This window comes from Rhinatrema bivittatum, chromosome 11, assembly GCF_901001135.1.
Source record: "Rhinatrema bivittatum chromosome 11, aRhiBiv1.1, whole genome shotgun sequence".
NCBI lineage: Eukaryota > Metazoa > Chordata > Amphibia > Gymnophiona > Rhinatrematidae > Rhinatrema > Rhinatrema bivittatum.
Window position 1 is genome coordinate 73,729,377 of NC_042625.1, and position 23,671 is coordinate 73,753,047.

The 23,671-nt window shown below is 49.3% G+C and overlaps 1 protein-coding gene across 2 annotated transcripts in view; it reads right to left on the minus strand.

Annotated features, from left to right (window-relative positions):
- Window positions 1–3,335: 3,335 nt before the first annotated feature.
- DPF1 (double PHD fingers 1) overlaps window positions 3,336–23,671 on the minus strand; it is a 68,052-nt gene continuing 47,716 nt past the window's right edge. Inside the window, exons 8-12 of one of the 2 annotated variants that reach the window (XM_029620110.1) lie at window positions 23,573–23,623; window positions 12,647–12,766; window positions 7,723–7,835; window positions 7,284–7,365; window positions 3,336–4,772 (exon numbers count right to left, since the gene is read on the minus strand). In XM_029620110.1, the coding sequence (XP_029475970.1) occupies window positions 4,702–4,772; window positions 7,284–7,365; window positions 7,723–7,835; window positions 12,647–12,766; window positions 23,573–23,623 (437 nt within the window). In that variant the 3' untranslated portion in view covers window positions 3,336–4,701. The remainder of the gene's footprint in view (window positions 4,773–7,283; window positions 7,366–7,722; window positions 7,836–12,646; window positions 12,767–23,572; window positions 23,624–23,671) is intronic. The other variant, XM_029620109.1, reaches the window with a different exon arrangement.

Here is a 23,671-nt window from a genome sequence, read left to right on the forward strand (position 1 = left end):
GCATTCATCCAATTAGAAGGTATCATTTTGAGGGCGTTCCTTTCCTCCACCAGCTAGTTCTTATATTGCTTGGAAATTCCCTGACATCAGCAGCCCTGAACATACATGTGGTAGGCCAGGGCAGCAAGGAACAAGTTCCTCAGAGAGGGGGAGACCAGGAAGGGATGCAGCTGCAGTCTGTTAACTAGCTGGAGGTGGACACGTAGCTCAGCGGAAGAACGTCTCCCTTTAGATGATATGAAAAAGATCCCATCTGAAGCCACATTAAGAGAAACTGAAGGTATTTTTAAAGAAATAATCCATTCAGTGTGCTGTTCGGTTTGGTTAGCTAATGCAATCCATTATCCAGTAGCCTTGGATATCTTTTCAGCCACATCTTACCACTGAATGACCTACCTGGGAACTTGTGAGCTGTGGTTACCGCCAGGTTGCTGTTGATTAGTGAGTGAGAGGAAGAGGAATAATATGTATCAGCTTTCTCTCTTCCACACACACAGCCCTCCTCGCCTTCCGTTTCCCCACTAATCCACACCCTCCTTCTTCACCCACCCTCCATGCCCACCACTTTTCCTCTCTCCAGCGATAAGCCAGCAGCCTTCCTTTCCTTCCCTGATCCCTACACTCTGTTTGCTCCTATCCCCCCTGGGAATCTCAGTGCACCCAAGTCCTGGAATCCCAGCTGCAGACTGAGCTGTGTCTCTTGCAGCCTCTCTCAGCTTTCTCCCCACATGCTGCCTGCAATATTTACTCAAGGATTACCCCCTCCTCTCCTATTCCTTTCTGCTTCCCAAGGAAGGAGAGGGGGCTGAGGTTGGAACAGACACTGCAAAGGAGGGGGGGGGGGGACAATGGCTTTGTTCCCCGCAGGCTTTCTGAAGGGGAGGCCCACCAGAGTTTTATATTGCTCCTGGAATTTGCAGGTGTGATCAGAGGCACTCCAGGAGGAGTTTCCCTTTAGAAATGTGTTTGCAGGCCACAGGTACTCAGCAATGTCGGGAACTGCCCTCTTCACTAAATCCCTAACCCCCACCTTGGTTGATGTACTGCAAGTAAAATAAAGGCCATACATGAAATGTATGGGGGGACTGGGCCTGTTTCATGCCCTTGCATCAGTTCCCCACTAGCCAACAGAGAACTATGCATGGTAACCAAAGAGTCTGGATACAAAAATGGTAAGAAGCCAAGTTAATGTCCCAGCAACTGTGCTACAGTTTCACAAGGCTTTGATTGTGGTGGTCCCATTGGGCTGAGAGTTTTGCTGCTACCTTCACCCTCTTTTGGTTTGTTTCATGGTAGTTTGGTTTTTCTATGACTAAGTTTTAGGTGTATTTTTGTGACCTTTTTTGAGTTACTAAACACAAAGGAGGAAAAACAATGAAATGGCTGCTAAGAGGAAATGATTTAGCCTCAATATTTTGCCAGATTCTCTGGCACATTTATTTTTTTCTACCTATAAAGTACAATAACTGCAAAAATGCAAAGTATAAATGGGTTTTTTTTCCAGATATCTAGCAGGTGCTTCTCATTTTATAATGGACATTAGAAAAAGAAGGGGTTTCTTGGCCTCCTAATACTGCTGAAAGAATGATGTCCAAGCTGCAAAGAGTTTTGTTCTACCATGGTCTAATCATAGTTGGGCAGTGCTTCTCTTTCTGATTACTGAGCACTGAGTAACAATACCATGCTTGTGGTTGCTGACCATGGTTGGGAATGGCTGACCATTGCTGGACAATACTATGACTGGCTACTGACCCTGCCTGGACAACGCTATGGCTTATTGATGACCAAAATAAGTTAGTAAGAGTCATGAAATGGCCAACATGGCCTTAACTGCAATGGCATTCTTTCAGTCAAGATACTGTTGATTGGGGGAGCCAAAGTCCAATGCCAATGGGAAGTGATGAGTCTGCTGGCAGTCATTGCTTCTCTGAAACAGCATGGGAAGCAATATAAGCAGAGTTGAAATTGTAACGAACCATGGCTCAACCATGCCACTAAGGAAGGACTGAAAACAATTCAGGAGTTACAGTCACCCTCTCTGATGTACCGTAAGTGTTTATGCAACAATTGTATGGATGTCTGCTGTGCAACTTGTAGCTTGGGTCTGTGCTCATGATTCTGTTCCGCATTCAGGTACTGCACATACAAAAGGGATTACAGAGTTCAAGGTGTGTTTGGCATAGATGATGCCAACATGGACAATAATGTAGCCCTTGTCCGTTTTGTCTGTGCACAGCTTGGGTCTGAGAAGGGTGCAGAAACAGGAATTTGGCAGACATGAGTCAGAAGTCAGAGTGAGGACACAGAAATCATTGGTATTTATCAATAACAGGAATGGCTTTTTCACTAAATGGCTACAAGTTAGTAACTTCTCTCTCTTGAATGTGATTCTGATGTTCTCCGTGACACACATGACAATATCTTGCCACATGACTTTCTAGGGGAGGGCTCCCAACCCCCATCCTGTGTACACAAAGGGAAAGCTATACCATCGTCATACTGTGTAAAATCTCTGTAGCACACATGGCCAATGGGATCACTCATCCTGTGTCAACTAAATAAAACAATTTGCTGCCAAATCATTTGCAAATTTCTTCAAAATTGCTCTTTGGTAAGACCCTAGAATGATCAGACACAGTGTCACAGATTACCTCACACAGTATGAGATCTGACTGGTTCATACAGACAGTGTGTGTGTGTGGGTGTGTGATGTCATAGGTGACATCATAGCCCATGCATCTAAGTCCACTCCCGGTGAACACAAGGTAATTCTGCAAGGACACAGGGTAAGTATTCATGAAAGCAGTGTGCACTTTTTGAAAACACTGCACAGTATCCTTCATTAAAGCACCTCTTCCTTCCACAAACCTTGACCAGTATTTTGGGTACAGAGAATCCCTTCGGCTTCAGCACGAATGATGGTTTGCTAATACTGCCCATGGCTGAAAATGTCATTATGGAAGGTGTGGATGATGTGGAGGAAGGTTAAGGAATCTTAATAGGGAGGACAAGTAGTTCTTTTCCACAACAGTGACTGGTTTGATGATTTTGTGATGACGAAGAAAAAAAAAAAAATGTTATCATCGCAATACACCATGCAGGCGAACATGAGCCAATGCCGAGAGAGGGAAGGAGGCCATGCCATTGACTGTATGACAGTAATAGCAGAAAGTGCTCGTCCCAAGGCAAGACCTACAGCCATGGCTTACAGTATTGTTTTCCTACCTAATCCTTTTTTTTTTTTTTTAATAAACTTCTTCCCCCCCACCCCACCACACCCAAAGAGAGAGAGATACACACACGCTCACGCAAGAAGATAGCAAACAGTCAACCAGTGAAGCTTTTGTGGTGAGCATGCTCAGTGCAATGCTTGAAGAGTTTCTTGTTCTGCCCCTTGTTTACAGTGGCCCCCAGCAGTTATGGCTTTCAAGTGGATTTCATCTGAGGTTCCTGAATGGTTGTGCATGTCATACACAATAGAGAGCAACCCAAAAAAATGTGGCAAAATGCTATTTAAACAAATAAAACAAATCTCTCTCACACACACCCAATCAAGCAAGTATTATCATCCCCTGTTTACAAAAATGTTACTTATATATATCATTAAAAGCTCCTTGAGGCTTTTTCTCTTAATTTGTAGATGGACAACCAAACTCTTATAAACTAGATATGGTAGACAACCAAACTATGGGACACTATTGGCTTATGGACAGCCAACCTCTTGCAAGCTCTCTGCTGGTAAACCTTCAAACTGATGAACTGATTGGCAGCCAAACTATCTGCTGTAGACAACCAAACTCTGACAATCTCTTTGCTTGAGGACAATGAAACCCTGATAATTTTAGTAAAAAAAGCAAATTGACAGCTATCCACTTGTGCGCATCCTAACTCTGGCAAACTACTGGCTTGAAAACAACCAAATTCTAATAAAACTTTCTACCAATGGGAAACCTAACTCTAGTAAACTATCAAGTGCTGAACAACCAAATTCTGGCAGACTTTCCACTGGTAGACACTGTAACTCTGGGGAACCATCTACTGTGGATAACCAAACACTGGCATTATAGTGGCTTGAGAATGACGAAACACTGACAAACCAGCTAGCATTCCACCAAAACTCGGATAAACCATTGACTGCTGTACAACCTAATTCTGACAACGCATTGAAGGTAATCTAATTCTAATCATCCATTGATAGCAAACCAAGAAATAACACGATTCTGACGCATCCTTGGTCATAACTGACTCTCCAAAATGCCAAGAAATGAATCCCATAGTGACAGTCGCTTGTTATAACCTCGATGCACTGCAGTTAAACACTGCCCTCCATTTTGGAAAGTTTTTTGCATTGATTTGGAAAGGAAAAGCTGCGCCACGAGCCCCTAATTCAACTCTCCAACTGACTCTCATAGCGCCAACACTCCTCTGAGCATACTCAGTACAACATGAATGTACAGCAGAGAAAAAAAAGACAAAGTTGGTTGTCGTCTTTCGGATTGCATATACTTCCCACCCCCCCTTGCCCCGGCATCCTCAACTGTTACCCCAAATTTACAGAAACCAAGAAAAAAAAATTTAGGACAGCATGTTGAGTTTTTTGGGGGTCTGGAATGTTTGGGCTCGCACTGCGACGTGGTGAGCGTTGAGGGGGGGGAGGGCAGTTCTTTGTCTGTAGCTCTGTTCTCCGGAACCGGATCCTTCTTAAGTGAGGGTGATGTACGCCGAAGCCTTTTCCTTCAGTTGTCTCAGGCACAAATGACAACTCCAGCTGCCTGCAAGTGAAAGGCAGGGGTGGGGGATATGGTGTTAGGATTTCTGAACTCAACTGATCCATTTCCCACAGACAGCAAGGACCAGGGCGCAGGGCTGAGACTGACATCTTGGCTCTGGTTCTTAGCGCTAGTTCTCCTTTATGGTGCTGTGTGCAAGTTCTGAATGGTAAAATATTAACGTGTTTACGATACAGCCCTCTTGGGTTATGCTAATAACAAATATGACCAACAGGGAAGGCCAAGAAAGGGGGTTTGGCCTCATGGTAACTTGGAACAGTAAAACTACAGCCCAAGGGGAGGAGAGGAAGCAGTTCTACAACAGCTGTACACCACTTATTCCAAAACACCATATAAAACCTGTAAGAAATAGCACTCCACCAAAAGAAAGGAGGCCTAGGAATAAGACCCAAAAAGAAAGCAACAGAGCCCATAATTGGGCAGGCTGATTATTTCAGCGAGACTAGCTACTGCTATTTTAAGGTGGACTCTCTTGTTCACTGCATGGCAGTGGGCAATTGAGGTAGAGGATAGGGATTATGAAATTACACTCTTACCCCTTCCCACACACGAGTCCGCCCCAATACCTTATGGCCAATTTTCAAAATGTTTTCTCCGTGATAATCAGCAGTCTTAAAATTACCCTCCCTCGCTGTGGCTAAAAGCATGCGTAGCCTGTCAGCCAAACCAAGGGCTTGCCTTCCTGCGGAAGGAGACATTCCTTCCTAGACAACATTTTCAAATCTTCGCCCAGACTTTTCCAGCAAAACTGTACCCGCAGAAAAACGATGGTGAACATGTACTTTTCCCCCAGCGGTCAGTTTCAATGTAGAAACAGGTGTGCAGTTTTACTCTGAAAATTGGTATAAAGCCCATGGATAAGACAGGCTGACGGTTTCTAACCCAATCCAGACAGTCTGAAAACTTAATCACTTTAAATCCTGTTGACCCTCAGGCTCTGGCGCATCATCCATCCTCCCTCTCAAAGATCAAGCTTGGGCCTGAGGACCCATTCAGCTCGACCCCCACCCCCAGTAAGAATGGCACCCCCCACTCGTGTGCACACAGACCTAGGCCTACATCTACTCTGCCATGAAATCTACCAGTGGAAACGAAGAATATGGAAGAGAAACTAATGCCGATGCGGAGAAACCCATGGGAACGAGGCATGGGACTTTTATGAACAGATAAATCCTTTTTTACGATGCACAAATATCTCTTAAGATGACACATTTTAGCACTACCTTGTGTTTTACAGGCATCTATTAACCTTACTTAGCTCCAAATGGCTCCCTCTCTGGAACGGCGGCTGTATGTATTTATTTTGACAAGAGGGGCTGTATAGGAATGTGAGAAATAAAAGCAGGCATTGGCGAGATGGACCTAAGGCTAGAAACCAGATATTCTGGGCCCCCCCCCCCCCCCCCCATTCGCTGGGGAGCGCTACAAGGCACCACGCCGATAAGGACTGTGATGATCTGGAGATATTTCTCCATGTATGGCCAGGGCTCCTAACCCAGTGCTAGCACCATTTTTACTGTGCAACCCCAAAGCAAATCAATTTGTGCCCCTGTCAGCTCTTTAGGGCAGGAACCTTGAAGTTGTGTGATTCTCTGGAACCCAGACTGGTCAAACAGGTCATTATGGTCAATGGACATTCCTTAGAGTGCGATTACTCCTTCAAGTCCTTCAGGAGGTTAACAGGCAACAGCAGCCTCTGGCTGATTTTTTTTTTTGTCATGGAGGGGTGAACTAGAGGAGAAATGGAAAGGAGGCAGCTGGGGCTCTGGAACGTACAAGGAGATGCGAGCATTGCTTTGTACAGCAGTGACAGCAATTCAGCAAAAGACAAGAGCATCCACCTTGTTCAGAGGGAATCTCTGCTTTTGCTACTCTTAGGCACTGTCAGCGCCAGTTTCACGATGCTGCCCCCCCCCCTCTTTCCGCCAGACCATGAATTCAATCCCTAACCTCCCACCTGGATCTCCAATCCCCTTCCCATTTACCCCGACAGACCTCAGCGCTGCTGTGGCGCCATCAGTAGGAAGCGGGGAGTGCAGAGACCGTGCCCATAGGCTCTTCAGTGGCTCTGCCTCCTCAAGCCTTCCATGTGTGTGGTGGGGCCTGTGAGGGCCAGCTGCGTCCCCCCCCCCCCCCGTCACTGCCTTCTGCTGAGTGCGCTTGCCAGAGGCCTGACCGGGAGGTGACCGAAGGTCCACTGGAGGCGTGAATCAGACTGGAGGGCAGAACTAAGGCCTAGCAGACCTGCATGTAAATCCATACCTGGACGTGAAGTGAAATAGGGTGGACAAATATCTCAGGAGAAACCCCCCCCGCCCCGCCCCGCCCCATAAAATAGTCTTCGACAAGGAATGCAACTGAAGGCAAAGAACAAAAGAGCAAGGAATCACAGTGTAAGGCGCTGACCTGGGAAACTCGGAGCGCGGGGGCCCCCCCCCCCCCTTATACCGAGAGAAGGGGCTGAGGAATAAGAGTAGGGTGGGAAGTTCTTACCTTCGGGGGGCTCACACATCGGGGGCCTCAGGCAGTACATGTGGTAGCCTCGATCACAGTCGTCGCAGAAGAGAAGCTGGTCCTGTCCCGTAGCCCACCCCGGCCCAAAAGGAGAGAAATCACAGTTAGCAGAGCTCGACGCCTCTGGAGCTTTCCAAACCCTGGCATCCAGGGACCCGCCCGCTCTTTGCCAGTCGTGGCTCGCTGTGGTCCGACAATTGATTCTACTTTCTTGATAACGACTGGGCTAATCAACTACACCAAGGTCTCCCTCCGTCATGCTCTGCGTCCCTCCCTTTCTGCCGTTCCCCCCCCCCCTCTTTTCTCTCTCTCTCAGCGTCCAACCCCCCCCCCCCCCCCACACACACACACACACACAGCCCCTCTCCCTGTCCCCTCGGACACACACACACACACACACGGGAGGCCGCACACTCACGTCATTCTCCGAAGTGCCACAGAGACTGCAGGACTTGCACTCGATGCACTGCCAGCGATAGGTCCGCACCGCGGCCGTCATGTTCACCGTGAACTGTAAACAGGAAGGGTGGCCTGCAGGGGGGGGGGGGGGCAAGAGGAGAAGAGAAAGCAGGGAATGGCCGTTGGGTCTCAGCGTGTCAGCGGAGAACAGAAACCTGGGTCTCCTAGGAGGCAGCGCACGAAGGCAAAGCTTCCCTGGCGCCTGCAACACCAGCTCCCCCCCCCCTCCCCCTTCCCCGATCGGGTACATCGTGGACAGCAAGCTACCCTCACCCGCAAAACCCTCACAGCCACCCCAGAATGGACCCTGCAATGTCCTTGGGCGAGGAGATAAGGAGATTCCAGTCCCCCACAAACTTCAGTCCTGTGCCCTTTTCCCGAGGCAGAAAGCCGGTGCCAAGGCCCCGAAGTGACAGGCTCTGTGCCTGTCCCCTGAGCTCTCCAGCCCGAGAAGGGACGGACTCGGTATTCTCCTAGATCATTTCAATTCTAGGCTCCTTTCCAGAGCAATATCCCTGCCCCCGTCCTTGGCGGAGAGGGTTAAGGTTTGACCATGATAACCAACGCCTCTGCTGCATGCAAGCCCACCGTCCCCATGTGTCTGAGCGTGTCCCGTGCTGAGCAGCGACTTTTGCTCTTGGAACCATGCATACGAAAATTACAAAACTGTTTCTCAGCTGTGCTGCAATAATGTCCAAAGCAGATCAGCAGCCTGGCGAGAAAGCCAAGAGCCACAGATCCCGCACAGAGGGGTGAGCAAAGTCTGCTTTTAGAATCTGCTCGCTTTCACCAGCAGTTAACAGGAATCTAATTTTAGTCTAAAGAATGGAAGAAAACATCTGTAATTTTTTTTTTTTTTTTTAGTTGCTATGCTTTTCTTGATTAGTTTTCATAGGATTGCCCTGCAGACAGAGAGACATACGTCCCGCCATCTTGCTTCAGACGCAGGGAGGCTGCAGCAGAGGTCCCGGCAGCTGCTCGCCAGGCTGCCCGCCCAGAATGCACCCTGAGTTGGGGCTTTCGTGATCTGTGCCCCAGGGCAATCCCCATGCCTTGAAGAGATCCCCGTGCCTTGAAGAGATCAGGGAGCTGTTTCCTCCTCCCACCACTATACAGGAAGTCCTCGGAATTAAGACACCCTTCAGTACCAGAAAACACTGCAAGTCAAAACAGATGATCTGATAAGAATTTAGTAATAAGTAGTGCTGTCAAAAGCACAGACGCATTTTAAAGCAATGCTTTTTCTTTGGTTGGAAGGGGAAGGTACCAAGGCATGCATACAGGACACTGTACTGACGAGATGAAGTCCCTCGCCAGGCCTCGCAGCCATCGGCACAGCAATGTGTGCCCGCTGGGAGATGCTCAGATGTCTTAAAGATGAAACAAGAGTTGTAAGTTGGATGATGATGGTCGATTTAGAATTGCAGAAACTCTGACTCATTGTAACTTGAAGTATCTTAAGTTGAGGACTTCCTGTGTAGTGCACTCGCGAGAGAACACAAGTGCAAAAGCTTGAGGGACTGGCAGGACTCTTTTAGCAGCCTGAGGGAAAGGCAGGTCTCCTGTACACTAAGCATGAGGCTAAGCTGCTGCCCTACAGGCTGATGGAGCGCACTGTTAACCCGCCACTGGACGTGCGTTTTCCCTTACCCCTTATTCAGTAAGGGGCCGAAAACGCGCGTCCAATCCCCTGAACCTAATAGCGCCAGCAACATGCAAATGCATGTTGATGGCCCTATTAGGTATTCCCGTGCGATTCACAAAGCAAAATGTGCAGCCAAGCCTTACATTTTGCTTTCAGAAATTAGCGCCTACCCAAAGGTTGGATGATATGGCGATATTAAGTCGGAGGTCCCGAAACTTTCCAAAAGTAAAAAAAAAAAAAAATTGAAATCGGCCGGCGGCTGTCGGGTCGAAAACCGGTGCCGGTAAAATTGAGCGTCGGCTGTCAAACCCGCTGACAGCCACCGCTCCGGTCCAAAAGGAGGCGCTAGGGACGCGCTAGTGTCCCTAGCGCCTCCTTTTGCCCGTTTTTACCGCCGGGCCTCATTTAAATACAGAATCGCGCGCACAGGCGAGTGGCCTGTGCAAGCGCCGGGAGAGCGGGCGTTCACCCGCTCTCCCACGGACTTTACTGTATCAGCCCGCTAGATAGGCTCTAAATCAACGGGTAAGGAGTGAGGGCTTAAAACTGGGCGCTAAACCTCACAGTAAAAAACATTTAACTTCCGATGCAGTAAGCTACGCATCAGGAGCTAAAAGGAGCACATTGCCCGGAAAATGTGCACACAAACCCCAGGTAAAATATGCTCAGTACAGCCTGATCACTCATTTTAATATGGGGTAGCAGGAGAATGAATCCCTCAGAGGTGTGCACATAAAAGACTCACGTGTGCACAAAACAGGATTTGTATGCATAAAATATGATTTATGCGTACAAAATTGCTTTCCGCGCAGAAATCTCAATTACAGGTCCCGGCACTGGAGCTGCAGCTTCTGCCCATTAGACTGACGCTAGCGCCAGAACCTTGACGCCACATCAGAGTGGGAGTAAGATTTCCAGCACTAAGAAAACAGGAGTTCAGCCAGAGCAACCTCTCTGCACTGGGAGGCCAACAACTAACGGCTGCATGAGCACGTGACTTCCATGCCAGGGAACCGTCCCTTTGAAGTGCCTGAAAGATGGAACCCAAGTCAAAAATAAGCAAATACGCAGCATGCAGAGTGCTGGGCACACATTTTTTTTTGGGTACGTAAACTCCTTGCTGCATCAGGAGTAACGTTTACTCAAAAGAAAAACAAAAAACGTGCATACAACTGCGGGTAAAACCGTGCACTCTGAACGCACCTTATTACATCGGGCCCTGAGGCAAGAGTCCATGTTTCCCTGATGATTAAATCTCAGCTAGTGCCGAGAGCGTCCCTCCCTCCCTCCCCCACCCCCGGCCACACAGCAGCCTTGAAGGGCCTCCACCAAGCCCAGGGGAGCCCTTCAAAACCCTTCAGCTCCAGAGCGAAGGTCGAGCACTACTTGAACTGCAGCAGACGGCAAAGTCGGCCCAGCGGGGAGCGGGGACCGAGAAGGATCAGGATTTACACCCAGGCAGGTGCCAGCCACGGAGCATTCAGTTCAAAGGCTGGCGAGGGGCTGCTTCGCAGAACGGAAAGCGTATTCAGATAAAATCCAAGCCTAGCTGCAACCGCACTCAGGCTGGCACAATGTCCTTTGTGCAAACGGCTAACACGCGGCTGGTTTCTTAAAGGCACCGCGCAATGGGCAGAGTTGGTGCGGTTGGATTGATTCTGGCAAAAAAAAAATGGGATCTCTGCCGCGGCACGGGGGACGTAGACGGCAGCATGGGAAAGAGCTTTCCCCTCTACAATCATTTTGCTTCTTTGTACAGAGAGAATTTCAGTAGGTGCAAGACGATAACCATTCTGCAATTAATCCTCAAGACTGGAATGAACAGCCTGGCCTTCAACGTCCACAGCAGAAAGACAATCGTCTATTAATATCTCAAAAGGAGGATACTGCAAGCAGCATTGTGCTCAGAGGAAGAGCGCCCCGGTTTCTGCTGCCTTACAGGAAGGAGTGGCCGCTTTTAACATGTATTAATGGCTATTCCCCAAACTGAGGCGACACACGCTAACATCGAAAATGTCATGCTCAGACACTGAATCCAGGGAGGAGTGACCTTGAACTCCGGGCTGGCACAGAGGGAGGGCAGAATGTCTCCAGACATCACACTGGGGCAGTACCGGGCGAAGAGGAAAGACAGCTCAGACACACTGGGTCAGTGCTGGCCAGGGGCGGGTGCCCTAGGTCCCCTTTCCATGCCTGCATCGCATTCTCCTCGCACCCTCTGCCAAGTCCTGCATCACCTCTCCCTTTGCCCCCTAGCCTCAATGCCCAGCGTACCTCATTTCTATCCCCCTGTCCAGCATCTCTCCTCTCTCCTTCTCTCCAGCCTGCTTCCCTTCACACTTTTCTCAGCACACCAGGATCACTCCAGCATCCTCGCTCTCTCTCTCTCTTCACCTCACCCTCACCTGCCCAGCACAACTCCCCCACCCTGCTTCCTTTCTGTCTCCACACCAAGAGGGCACTGAAATCTCCCAGGGCCTGCATTCAGCTCTTTCCCCTGCAGGCTGCTGTTACGCCGACAATCTTATGCTGCGTGCAGGGGGAGCAGCTAGACAGAGGCAGGGGAGAGAAAAGCTGGTGAGGCTTGGGAGGGGGGGAGGCTGGCGCTGAATTACTAGCCTGTCTCAGTCTGTCTCTGCACGCCCCACATCTACCCAGCATCCATTATGTTCTGTCTTGTGGTGACGGGCCTTACAGAGGGCAGCTCTCATACCCTAAACATTTCCCCCCCCCCTCCCCCCGTTCACCTAATGGAAGAACTGGCCCTGATACTGGCTCAGAGGGAAGAGCAACCCTAAAACCATGTTCAAACACTAGGTCAGTGTCCCCAACACCATGCCGAGACACTGGGTCAGTGCAGGCTCAGAGGGAAGAGCCCCCGTCCCTCCAACACCATGCCGAGACACTGGGTCAGTGCAGGCTCAGAGGGAAGAGCCCCCGTCCCTCCAACACCATGCCGAGACACTGGGTCAGAAATGGCTTAGAAGGGAGTGCGTCCTCCTACACCGTGCAGGGAACTAGATCAGTGCTGGTTTAAAAGGAAAACCCCCCCTTTGTTCCCTGGAGTACCGACCCGGGCCACCCCTATTTAGCACTGCAGCGCTCTTCCACCGTTTCCCCAATCCCAGTCAATGCCACATCCAACCTCCCTCCCCCCCCCCCCCCCCCCCATTCTCAACGCATAATCTCAGGAGCGCAGCTGCGACACATGAGTCTGCAAGCAAGGGAGAAGTATTACCAGATCGTCCACAATCAGCGCAAGAGATGAGGTCCTCGGGACAGCCGGTCTTCTTGGAGCCGCCTAGACAGAAATCACAATAACCATTGGGAATGACGGAGCCATCCGGAGCTTTCTTAGCTGTAAGACAGCAAGAACAAGTGCTAGCTTCATTCTGAGGAAAGAGAGCTCTCTGCATGGATGCTTGATATCACCCTGCCTCTCCAGTCCCTCCCCCCCAACTCAGAACAAAACCATGAGCAGATGAAAATGCAACTGAACGGAGGAGACCGTGTTTAGGCTTTTGATACCCTCTCAGTTTCTGAAAAAAAAAAAAAAATTTAAAAAGAAATAAAGTCTCCTGTTCAGGTTGTGCCTCTCCATCAATCTGGGACCCATTTTGGTGCCGTGCTCCAGTATGTCACATGGGGGCGCTGTGGGGGTGGGGGGGTGAAACAGATGCCAGTCACAGCCCTGGAAGCAATGCTTGGCTACGTGAAGATGGCTGGCTCGGAAGAGAAGCTCCCTGGGGAGCAAAGACATTGCACGTACGGCGCCAGAGCAACCATCCCGCGCAGCCCAGCAGAGAACAGCGGCCTAAGTAGAGGCTGACTCGAGACCCGCGGGATGGCAGACACACAGTCCAGCGACTCCGCCCCCCTCCCCCTCCCCCCATGGATGCCAGGCTTCGAACAGGCTGAGGGTCACAGCGTAGGCCGGGCACTCGGAGAGGCACCACTGGCCTGGGGGGGACGGGACGGGACACCACGACGAATGCTGACTCCCTCTGCACAACCCCTGGGAGAACAGCCTTCTCAACAGATTCTGGACTTATTTTTCACATGTTGACAGGTGTTTCGTGGACGGCACCTCTTACCGGAACAAGTTGCATCGTGCAAGGTTCCCGCGCCGCAGCAAGCTGGAGCACATCGAGCGGGGTGAGGTACGCCCGAGTTTGGTTTGCTTTACCTGGCCCAGGGGGACTTCGACTTGTTCCCCTGTGGCCTTGTTAAGCTCAGAGCAAAAAGCCGGAAGCTCTGGCACCACAGTGGAGAGATGCGCTGCGAGTTATCGGCCTTCCCCTCGAGGGCCACAAAGCTAACTACACACCGAATTGGGGGGGGGGGGGGAGCAGAAGAAATATGATGAGATGTCCCAATAGCTCAAAGTTATAAATAATGCACAAGAAATATTTTGCAGTAAAATGAAGTTCTGGAACGAGAGGTCATGAAATCGAGCTCAAAGGGAGCTGAACCAGGGTCTTGCATCCCTAAGTATCTTCTCTAGTAAATATACAAGGGGAGCCCTTCCCCCCCACCCACCCCCCCTCGTGTGAATGGGCTTTCTGATTACTGCCCATCCTATATGTGGGTAAAAGGACCCGGGTATATCAGCAACCCACAATCGTTTGGAGGCATTCCTGGGGTGACGTTTGGTCAGGTTTGGTCAGGTTTGGAATTATCAGAATTCCCAGCATTAAGTTTCCCTTGAAAAAAAACAAAACACCATGGTCAAAGCAAAACTGTCCACGAAGTTTTGCCTCCATTTTTCCAGGAAAGCACCCACGGATGAAAACTACCCACGGCGTTTGCCGAAACGTGGGCACCTTGATTACCTTCCACAGAATAATTCTGTCTTCCCCAGCAGAGGCAGAATTTGAGGCCTCTTGTGTTTGTCACCGTCAGTCACATTCAAAAATGCAGATTTGCTTTTTTCCGGCCTTTTGATGCTCGACTCCAGTTCGGTTAGGCTCTCCTCTTGGTGCCCCGCCCAAAGCTGTGCCTTAATAATCATAATCGAGGGCCTTATTTACTATGAATTTTTTTCCCCCCATAGATGCACGATGGAGAAAAAGCCACAATAAAACTAGGCCATAAAAGATAAATACAATTAAAATCAGTTTCACCTTTTCTGCATTTCCTGTGGGTACAAAGATGAAAACGGACATAAACTGGGCTCTGGAACACAGTGCAGCCTCTCTGCGGGTCACAGCACCAGCCTTGGGCACCACTGCCCCAGAGGCAGCGGGCAGGTTGGGGCAGTGAGTCTACGCGTGCACCTGGCTCTTTTTTTTGCCATTCATTTTTGATGGCCCCCTTACACTTGTAATATTTCTTTGCAGAAAGGGTGGAGGATGCATGGGGCAGGACCTCTGTCACAAAGGTGGCTTAGGATGAGCGCAGAGGTCCCTTAGCTGCAGGGAAGTCGGGGGGGGGGGGGGGGGTGGTAAGACTCCCGGTTAATTAGGATGGGCAGGATTGCAGACAGGCAGAGCCTGGAAAAGGCCTTGCAGACTCTCTCTGCTGCCAAGTTCTCAGTTTCTGCGTTCTGTTACAACGTGGCCCGTGGGTATCATTTCGGGGCCAAGGACAGTTGGACAGCAGGCACAGATATCTTTCCCCAGGAAGGCTGCCTGTGCATTTTAATGTAATGCAAGGTCGGTTTATGCCAACACCCTGTATACATGTGAAGGATACTAGCCAACCTCCCCACCAGGAATCGAACTGCAAACTCTTCAACATCTGCCCCATGTTATGGCAAAAAAATATCAATAGAGCAAACCCCAGAGAGACTCCCAATGTGTTTACAGGGCCCCCTTCCTCGCTTGCACTATTCAGGCTCCTCTGGGCTCCTCCCCTACACCTGAATGGCTTGAAAGAAACCAGCAAGCTTTCTATGTACACACACACGCCTTAATCCCCCATCCCCTTAAGAGAACGGTCCATTCTGGTATGAACAGTTGCCTTCTGTCCCCTTTCAACTGACTCCACGTTTCCCCCTGTTATTTCACATGATGGCTGTACGGTCTTGGGCCAATACATAATGGCTGGAATCCAAGTCTCCACAAGGGAAAACCACACACACACCACAAGCTTTGAAAGGTCAGAGTCAGATGTGGATACAAAAGATTTGGTGGCGGAGGTGAGAAATGCAAACAGTCGCATCTTTGGCCCATTTTCCCTCTCTCCAGCAACTGCACTGAGGCAGGCAGACAAGAGGCATCGCCTACGATTTCAGAGGCAAGCCGGTGCGCATCCAAGCTCGATGTCACGTGCACGGAAGTACGGGACGGATCTGAGAACGCATCTTGGGGGTGGGGCAGAAGGGCAATTCTCAGTAAAAGTCGCACAGCAGGAAAACACACTTTTGTTTTTAGCCCATTTTCAGAGCGCAGGCGTCACTGCTGGGAGAAGAGGTAGCAAGTACTCCCGCTCCCTAAAATGGGTCTTGCCAAGCCAGTTAAAATCCATCCTCTACCGGCCAGACAGAAAGGGCAACCAGTGGCCACAATGTCTTACTTACTCCCTTGTTGCTGCCGCTGGTGCCGTTCCCTTCTGCACGGTGCTTCGTAGATGCAGAGAGCATGCGTGGGACTGCGCTGGAGGCACCAACAAGAGGACCGAGTAACAATCCTATGGCTGGCGGCTGCCCTTCCTGTGCAGCCTGCTGAGCTCCAGCCTCCCTGCTGGGCTTCTCCGTGGCATAAGCAGAGCCAGCTCCACAGGCAGCGAGGGCTGTGTTGCATTCGCCGGTCGCAGGACCCACCCGCAACCGGCATCACTTACCCCCCACCTTGCCCTGGCTCGCGGGGCGGCCTGGAAGCCACCTCGCACCGCTCCCGCAGCAGGATGGCAGCTGCACCTCCGCCGCCGCACTGCGCCATTCCCTAGGCACCTGCATGCACGGCACGCCAGCTCTTGAAGGCTCCGCGGCAGGAAAGGCCAGTCCCGCCGCTCCCCGACGACGTCATGCGGTTAGGGTCCTGCACGGCGCCTCACCTGCCCAAGAAGCAGAGCGTGTTGCTCCGGATTATCCTGAATTCCTGACTGTGTCTTGCACAGCTTGCTTCGTCCAGCATTGTCTCCTCATCCCAGTCTAGTCCAGTGTCTCTCATGTGTTTTTGTCCATCTGTGGCCTGACCTCCTGGTATTGACCTCCTACTTTAGACCTGACCACAACTGCCTGCCGCCTGGACTTTACCTCTTGCATACTACCCTGTCTATGCTTGTCTGCCGCCTGCCAACCACTGGCCTGTTCCTTGTCTCTCCAGTCTGCTGCCTGACCTGACCCCAGTGAGCCTCTGGACTCTTGCTCACTCCACCGCCCTGGAAACCCACCTAAGTTCTGCCAACCCCAGAATCAGCGGGGGAGGCAGCTGGTACAGGCGAAACTCCAGTCTGTCTCACATCAGGGCACGTTTGCCAGTTGCCGGACTAGGCCTCGTCAGTATGCCACAGCAACAAGGGCTTCTTCTCGTGCTGCTCACCACTGACTAAAGAAGGTGCTTTTAGAGACACGGACTGGGATCTTTTAAAGACAGTGCAGGAGATTGCGGGGATGGGCAGCTGGAGGTAACAGGAGGCTCCCAGCCACAAACTGGGCAAACCATGGAAGGTGTTCCCCAGAGAGATTGGGATGCAGGGAGGCCTGGGAGATGCAGAATGTGCATAGACTCAATCCTGGGGTGTGGTGTATATTTTGACTGAAGAGAGAGAGAAAGAAACCCCTGGGAGGCAAGAAGAACAATGCTAGTATTTTGCTGTAGAGCGAGTACGTTATCCCCTCAGCGTCTTTAGTAAGCGGCCATTTTAAATTTCAGCCAAAGGGATAACGCACTCGCTGTATAGCAAAATACTGGCATTGTGAAATGAAATGTCCCTGAAGCAGTGGTTAACGAAACATGATATTGCATCGGGCCGAAGACAGCAGTAATTACAATTTTAATGGAAAGTAACAAGTTTCATTTTATTAGCATAAGAAAATGTAAAAAAAAAAAAAAAAATCACATATTGTTCTTGCGGACCAATGATTAAACATGACCCCCTACAGTGGCAAGAATCTCTCATTGTAACTGAGTATCCGCAGGGCGGTATGACGGTCCAATAAGAGAAATGTAAGAGTGCGCAACAGAAAGGTATTTTCGATTAAGAGATGCCAGTGGTAAAAAGATAAAGTAAAGAATATATTGCCATAATACTTAAGGGGAACTGAGTTTGCACAATTCCAGTGTGCGTGCACTCATAACCTGCACGAATGAGAGATCTGAGATGCTGATCACTGATACAATGTAAGATATTAGCCAAGTATCTGTCAATTGTTTAAATATGTTTTGTGCGGACAACTTTTAACGGTGCAATTTTTATGCCCATAACTCGTGTTTTCTGCTCCTAACTTTTATGAGCACAACTGGTTGTCTGATATGGCAAGTAATTAAAGGTGGTTAAATAAAATAATTCATTGTTGTACTCCTAACTCATGTTTTGTGCGCACGATGGCATAAACCACTTGTGGTGCACGCTAAGCACTTTTTTTGAATTGGCGTGCTTTTTTTTTTTTTTTTTTTTGTAACATATGTTTATTACAACGTAAAATATAACCATAGTAACATAACCTTCGCATATTACATACGTTTATCTTCAGACATACATCCGGTATACAATAAATGGTCCTACTACCTAATGGTTCTGCAAGGTTTACTATATGACAGTTCATATTTTTATTTTTCAATTTAAACTCCCAATGCATTAGCTTACTGCATCGGGAGTTAACTCTTTTTTTTTTTTTCTTTTTAGCACGCTAGTAAAGAAAATGTGTGATGAAGTTCAGTGCACATTTATTTTCTCTCATCTCTTCACATCAGAGCGTAAAAGAGGTGTCCTGCGTGAAAAAAAAAGCCCGGCCATTAGCGTAGGGCAGAATGACAGCATAGCGCCCCCTAATCCATTCTCTGCTAGGAAACAGTCCGAGAGCGAGGGGAGTGAAAGAAGAGATGGTGTGCTTACACGAGTTCCGGCCAGCCTGGATTTTCTTGGGCTGAATATTCAAAAGCATGTACATGCATGTGACGCAGTTTTATGCGCATAAATGGGCTTTTGAAAATTGCCTGGGTTGGGAGGGGAAGGGTTGTGTGCATTAAAGAGTAAAGAGGTGCTCGGGGGTTGGGGTGGGGTGGGGATACACTTTTCATTTTAGAACGCAATCGCGTAAAATCTACTTGCGCACATGCACACCTTCTAATGAACTGGGGGCAAATGTGTCCACGTATTCCGAGCTGCGTCGGGCACATATTCGCGAGCTGCTGAAAATTGCCCCGTCTAGGAGCAAGGCACTGCAGGGGTGCCTCTTTTTTTTTCAGATTGTGGACAGCGAGAGGATTGGTAGGGGGGGACAGGCGATCCTTCAGGTAAGTAAGGCCTCGGTCCCAGGAAGCGTGATTTTATAACAACATGCGCAAGTCGTGCGGTTCAAAAATGCATACGTTGCACCAGTTTTCAAAGCAAAAGTTACGCGCATGAGTTTCCTTTGAAAATTATCCAAAGTCAAGCACGCAAACTCCCCTACGCAAAAGTTTCATCCTCTTTTTTTTGCGGGGGCGTGTTAGTCTGGGCATGCCTCATGGCACGCATCCTTTGAAAAGCAGGAGTTTGCGCATAAAACCCACACTCTGCCGCCGGAACGCTTCTCTTGTGTGTGAGTAAAAGTAAGCACAAAAATCACACACGTAATTTTATGCGCACAAACCCCGGTCGATTTTTTCAACAAGCCATTTAGGCGCATAAACCCATCTTAGGCACGACAACTGTGCATGGCTGCATACACGCGCGAATACGGCTGCGAGCACATCTGTGCTGATATTTTATAACCCGCACATATGATATACGCGTGTTTCATAAAATACGCAGACCTCTACCCCGCAACGCGTGTGTGGGCTTGCATGTGAATACACGAGGTACATTGAAACCACGTATATCAATGCACTGGACGTGCGTTATTTTTCTACCTGTTTTTAAAATACACACACGAAGATAAAATAGGACTTACTCGCGTAAATCGGTGTATTTTAAAACATCTGTGCGTCAAGGAAATGATCAGTTTTACCAATTAGTCCACCAGTTCGCCCAGTCCTTCTCCAGGTCATCGAGTGCCTCCTGGTTCTTCAGACTGAACTCCCCCCCCCCCGGTTCACCCAAACCTCACACCCAGTCAGGACTGCACAATAAACCAGTTTAATATCATTTCTGCCAGATAACTAGCAGGTATAAAATTAGGCAAGAAAGTTGGAAAATCTACCTGCGGGATTTTAAAAATAGCAACTTGCGTGCATAAACGTTGACCCCACCCTGGAACGGCTCTAGACTGTCCCCTTTCTACATTCGTTTATGTGTGCACCAAAATGAAAATATGCCGCACATTTAGAGAATAAGGGGTGTGCAAGTAGAGGCTACTTACGCACGTATATGCTCATTTTTACACATGTAACATTTTGAAAAGTGACCCCTCGAATGCACTTTAGGGCGATTCAGAAAAGCCTGGAATCGAGCACGATAGGGGACTGGCAGCCGATGCAGGTTCTAGAGAACCGACCCAATGTGGTCTCCTTAACTGCAGTCAGGCAGCAGTCCTTGATGGAGCGTTCTGCCCTGCACTGCAGTAATCTGCAAATTTCAGACAGAGTCCAGATTGCCTCTCTCCATCTCTAAGGGCGCCATGCATGGAAGCTTGACTCGCATCCTCTCCCCACCACCACCCCAAAAAAATATATATTTCTGTCTAGAGATGTCACTGTTTCAGAGAGAAACTACACAGGTAGTTTTATTTGAAAACTGGCTAAAGGTACTCAGGAACAGAGGTATCCACCTGCTTTGCCCATGCTGTTAGTGTGGCTGGGGTGCCTAGGGAGAAAGTACGCACATAATCATTAATAGTCTTCTCCCCAAAACCAAACTTAGGGTATTTGGACTTCAGTGCTGGAGTAGGGCGGAAGTACACATAGGATTTCAGATGGGCTAGGGGGGTGAAGGTGAACTTTGAGCAGGGCGGGGCGGCGCACTCATCAGGTATTTGAGCGACGTGCCAGGGTGGAGGGGAAGATGATCGGGTACTCGAGCAGAACTCAGCAAGTTTGGGGGTCTAGGCCAACGTTACCATTAGGCGAACTAGACTGAGCACCAAACTATGGGAGGCGGAAAAAATGCTGCGCTGAGGAAGGCGGAGTCAACAGGAGCGGCAGGGCTGGCGGGGTTCCCCAGGGCCCCCCCCCCAGCTGAAGATGAGGCGGAGTCAGATGGGTCACAGAAACTGGAGCCCTGACCACAGCTCCCCACAGCTCCGCCTTCTCTGTGCCAGCGTGACAGCAGGGTCAAAGCTCGTGGCTGGCACTTCCTTGTGCACCGCGAGATCAGCAGCAGGAAGTGCCTGCCTCGAGTTTTGAAAAAATGCTTGCGATACTGTGCAGAGAAGGCAGAGGAGGAAGGCGCAGCAGGTCAGGCTCCTGACGTTTCCATTCAGGCCCCTGGCGGCAAGAGGAAGGGAGAATTAATTCTTGAAACGAGTGGCTGGTGGTGTTCCAGGTTTGGCTGGTGGTGTTCCAGGTTTGCCTAGGGCACCCACTACCTTTGCACTGGCCCTGCCATGGGGGTGGAGGATTTGCCCATTTTTCTGGCCACCTAAGTGGCCAATCCCCCTCATTTTTCAAATGGGCCAATTCAGGCATCCAATTCCAAAAGCTAGGCCCCCTAAACCATCTGAAAATTGATCATTGCTCAGATGATGCTATCCAAACGAGACATCTAAATGGCATGGGATGAGAATTTGATCCAGGGGAAGAAGGGTTAGGGGTAGAGGAGCAGAACTGGAGGAAAACTGTCACATGTCTAGGGAGCTCTCTACTCTTTCCTCAGCTTCAAGGATGGCTGGCGCTGACCATGGTGTGAACAGTGACGCCAACTGCTTCTGTCATCTGGACAGGCTGAGCCAGCAGAATTTATAAGTCCATGCGTTCGACCAGCCTGAGTGGCAGAAATGGAGTCAGTTGGCAACTCTAGCTGTGCCACTATTTTCCTTGTTGTTTGCTGACTATAGCTGAGCACTAACGTAGGTTAGTGTGGTCAATCAGCTTGGATGTCCAAGATTGTTTATATAATAAGTGGGCAGTCACAATCAACAATGGTCTCCAAGCAAGCAATATTGCCCTTTTGGGCATTTCTTCAAGGATTAAAAGTAGTAAGGTGAAGCAAGAATTCAAAGGTTGCACTTCTAAAGGCTCCCCCCCACCACACACACACATACTCATAGACACAAGAATTTGTCTTCCAGTATTGTAATACTCTAATCTAATATTTTCCTCCAGTCCCTGATCCCCGGTGTCTGTTCTCAGCATGAAGTCAGAGGGCACTGTGATGTCATCAAGCGTTGCAAAAGCTGTCCTGCCATTACTTGGTGGTTCAGGATGGGCTGACTGTGGGGCCGATGCAATACAGAGCGCTCAGCTGTACAACCCGCACTAATTAATCCCCTTATACAATAAGGGGATTAGCGTCTCTACAACCTGCGTCCAACGCGGAATGAATCTAATAGCGCTCATCACATGCAAATGCATGTGGATGAGGCTATTAGGCCTTCACTCCCGATGCAAAAAAAATAAAAAAAAGTGCGTCTAGGACACACATTTAGCAATCATAGCTGAGTGCTCTTAAAACTAGTACAGAAAAGCAGAAAAAAAACCCCTGCTTTTCTGTACTGCCTCCTACTTAATATCGTTGCGATATTAAGTAGGAGGAAAAACAAAACTAAATAAAGTTAAAAAAAAGTTAAAAAAAAAAAAAAACACCAGCAGTTGGGTGCAGGAAATGGACGCTCAACTGACAAGCGTCCGTTTCCTGAACACCCTGGCTGTGTGGGCGGACAGCGGATGCAAATCGGGTTCTCGTTAGCAAGGAGGCGCGACCCCCTAATTTAAATATTGCATGGCGCCAAGAAAGCGGGTGCCGACTGTTCAGCGCCCGCTTTCTGCGCATATTTAATGCATCGGCCCCTGTGTGTGGAAGGGATTCGGCACCACGAGAAATCAGAACACTCAATTTTGCTGTCTCTCTAAACAGAGGTCCACATTAGAAAGGATGTGTCCAGCAAGTTCGGGACTTAGCTGGCCAAACCTGGGGTTTGAAGTATGTTCCCCTCCCCCAACCCCCGCTGACCGGATTAAGTTTTAGATAAGGATGTTCCAGGCAGGGCTTTAACTTAGCCACGTGGCTCTGAATATCAGCAGTAGCCAGTTAAGTTTAGCCATGCAAGTCTGGTGATGCTCAGAGCAGTCCTAAAGTTATCCAGGTATGTATATCCAGGAAAGAAAAAAAACCCCAAAACCCCAGACCTTCCTGGCCACTACGCCTAATCCTCCAGCCCCTCATCCCTCCTTTCATAACACTGTCAGGACCTACATTGCTCTGACAGCAATGTTAGTAGCCATACGTTGCCATCAGACCAATGCAGGCCGCTGCTGGGAATGGAGATCCTCTACCGCACTCCTGGCGTATCCTTAGGGTTTGGGAGGGTGTGGGAAGGGTTGGGTGGTGGGCAGGAGGAGGCCTGGAGGCAGCCTAATTTCTGAAAATATCACGGGGGGGGGGGGGGGAACGACACCTCGGACTGCTGTGGCCCATGACTTTTTGTTTTTTAATTTTATTTGTGGTAGGGTGGGGACTGGAGGATCGGGCCTGCTGATCTAGTCTGTGTGTGTGTTTATTTCGAATTTTTGGGGGGTTTTTTGTATTGTTTTATCTTAACTGGCTGAGGTCAGCAGATAGCCAGTTAAGTTTAAAAGTTAAAGTTACTCGGATAACTTTAGCACTGTGTGTTCAGCAGGAGACGTGTCCCACTGAATATCGGTCACAAGTTATCCGGCTAACTTTAGGCGGATACCTTGTCCGCTCGCCGGCCTTCTGAAAATGGACCTAATAATTATTAGCCACAGTCTGCACCGATGGGAATCAGTGGTCCAACCACCTAATGCATAGCTGACCAGGGTTTACAACCGCAGTCAAATGCATTGCAACCACAGCCACCGTGGGGACTGCAGCTTAGCTCCTGGCTCTCTGTCTCTTGCACAAGCATAAAACAGAGGAAAAGCATGCCCCCTCCGAAATAAGGATAAAAATCTGCATTTACCTGTGTGCTTCGACTGCATCTCGGACACCCAGTTCAATTCTTTGCAAAACTCTGAGAGGACAGCAAAAGCAAACAGAACAACAACAACAACAACAACAA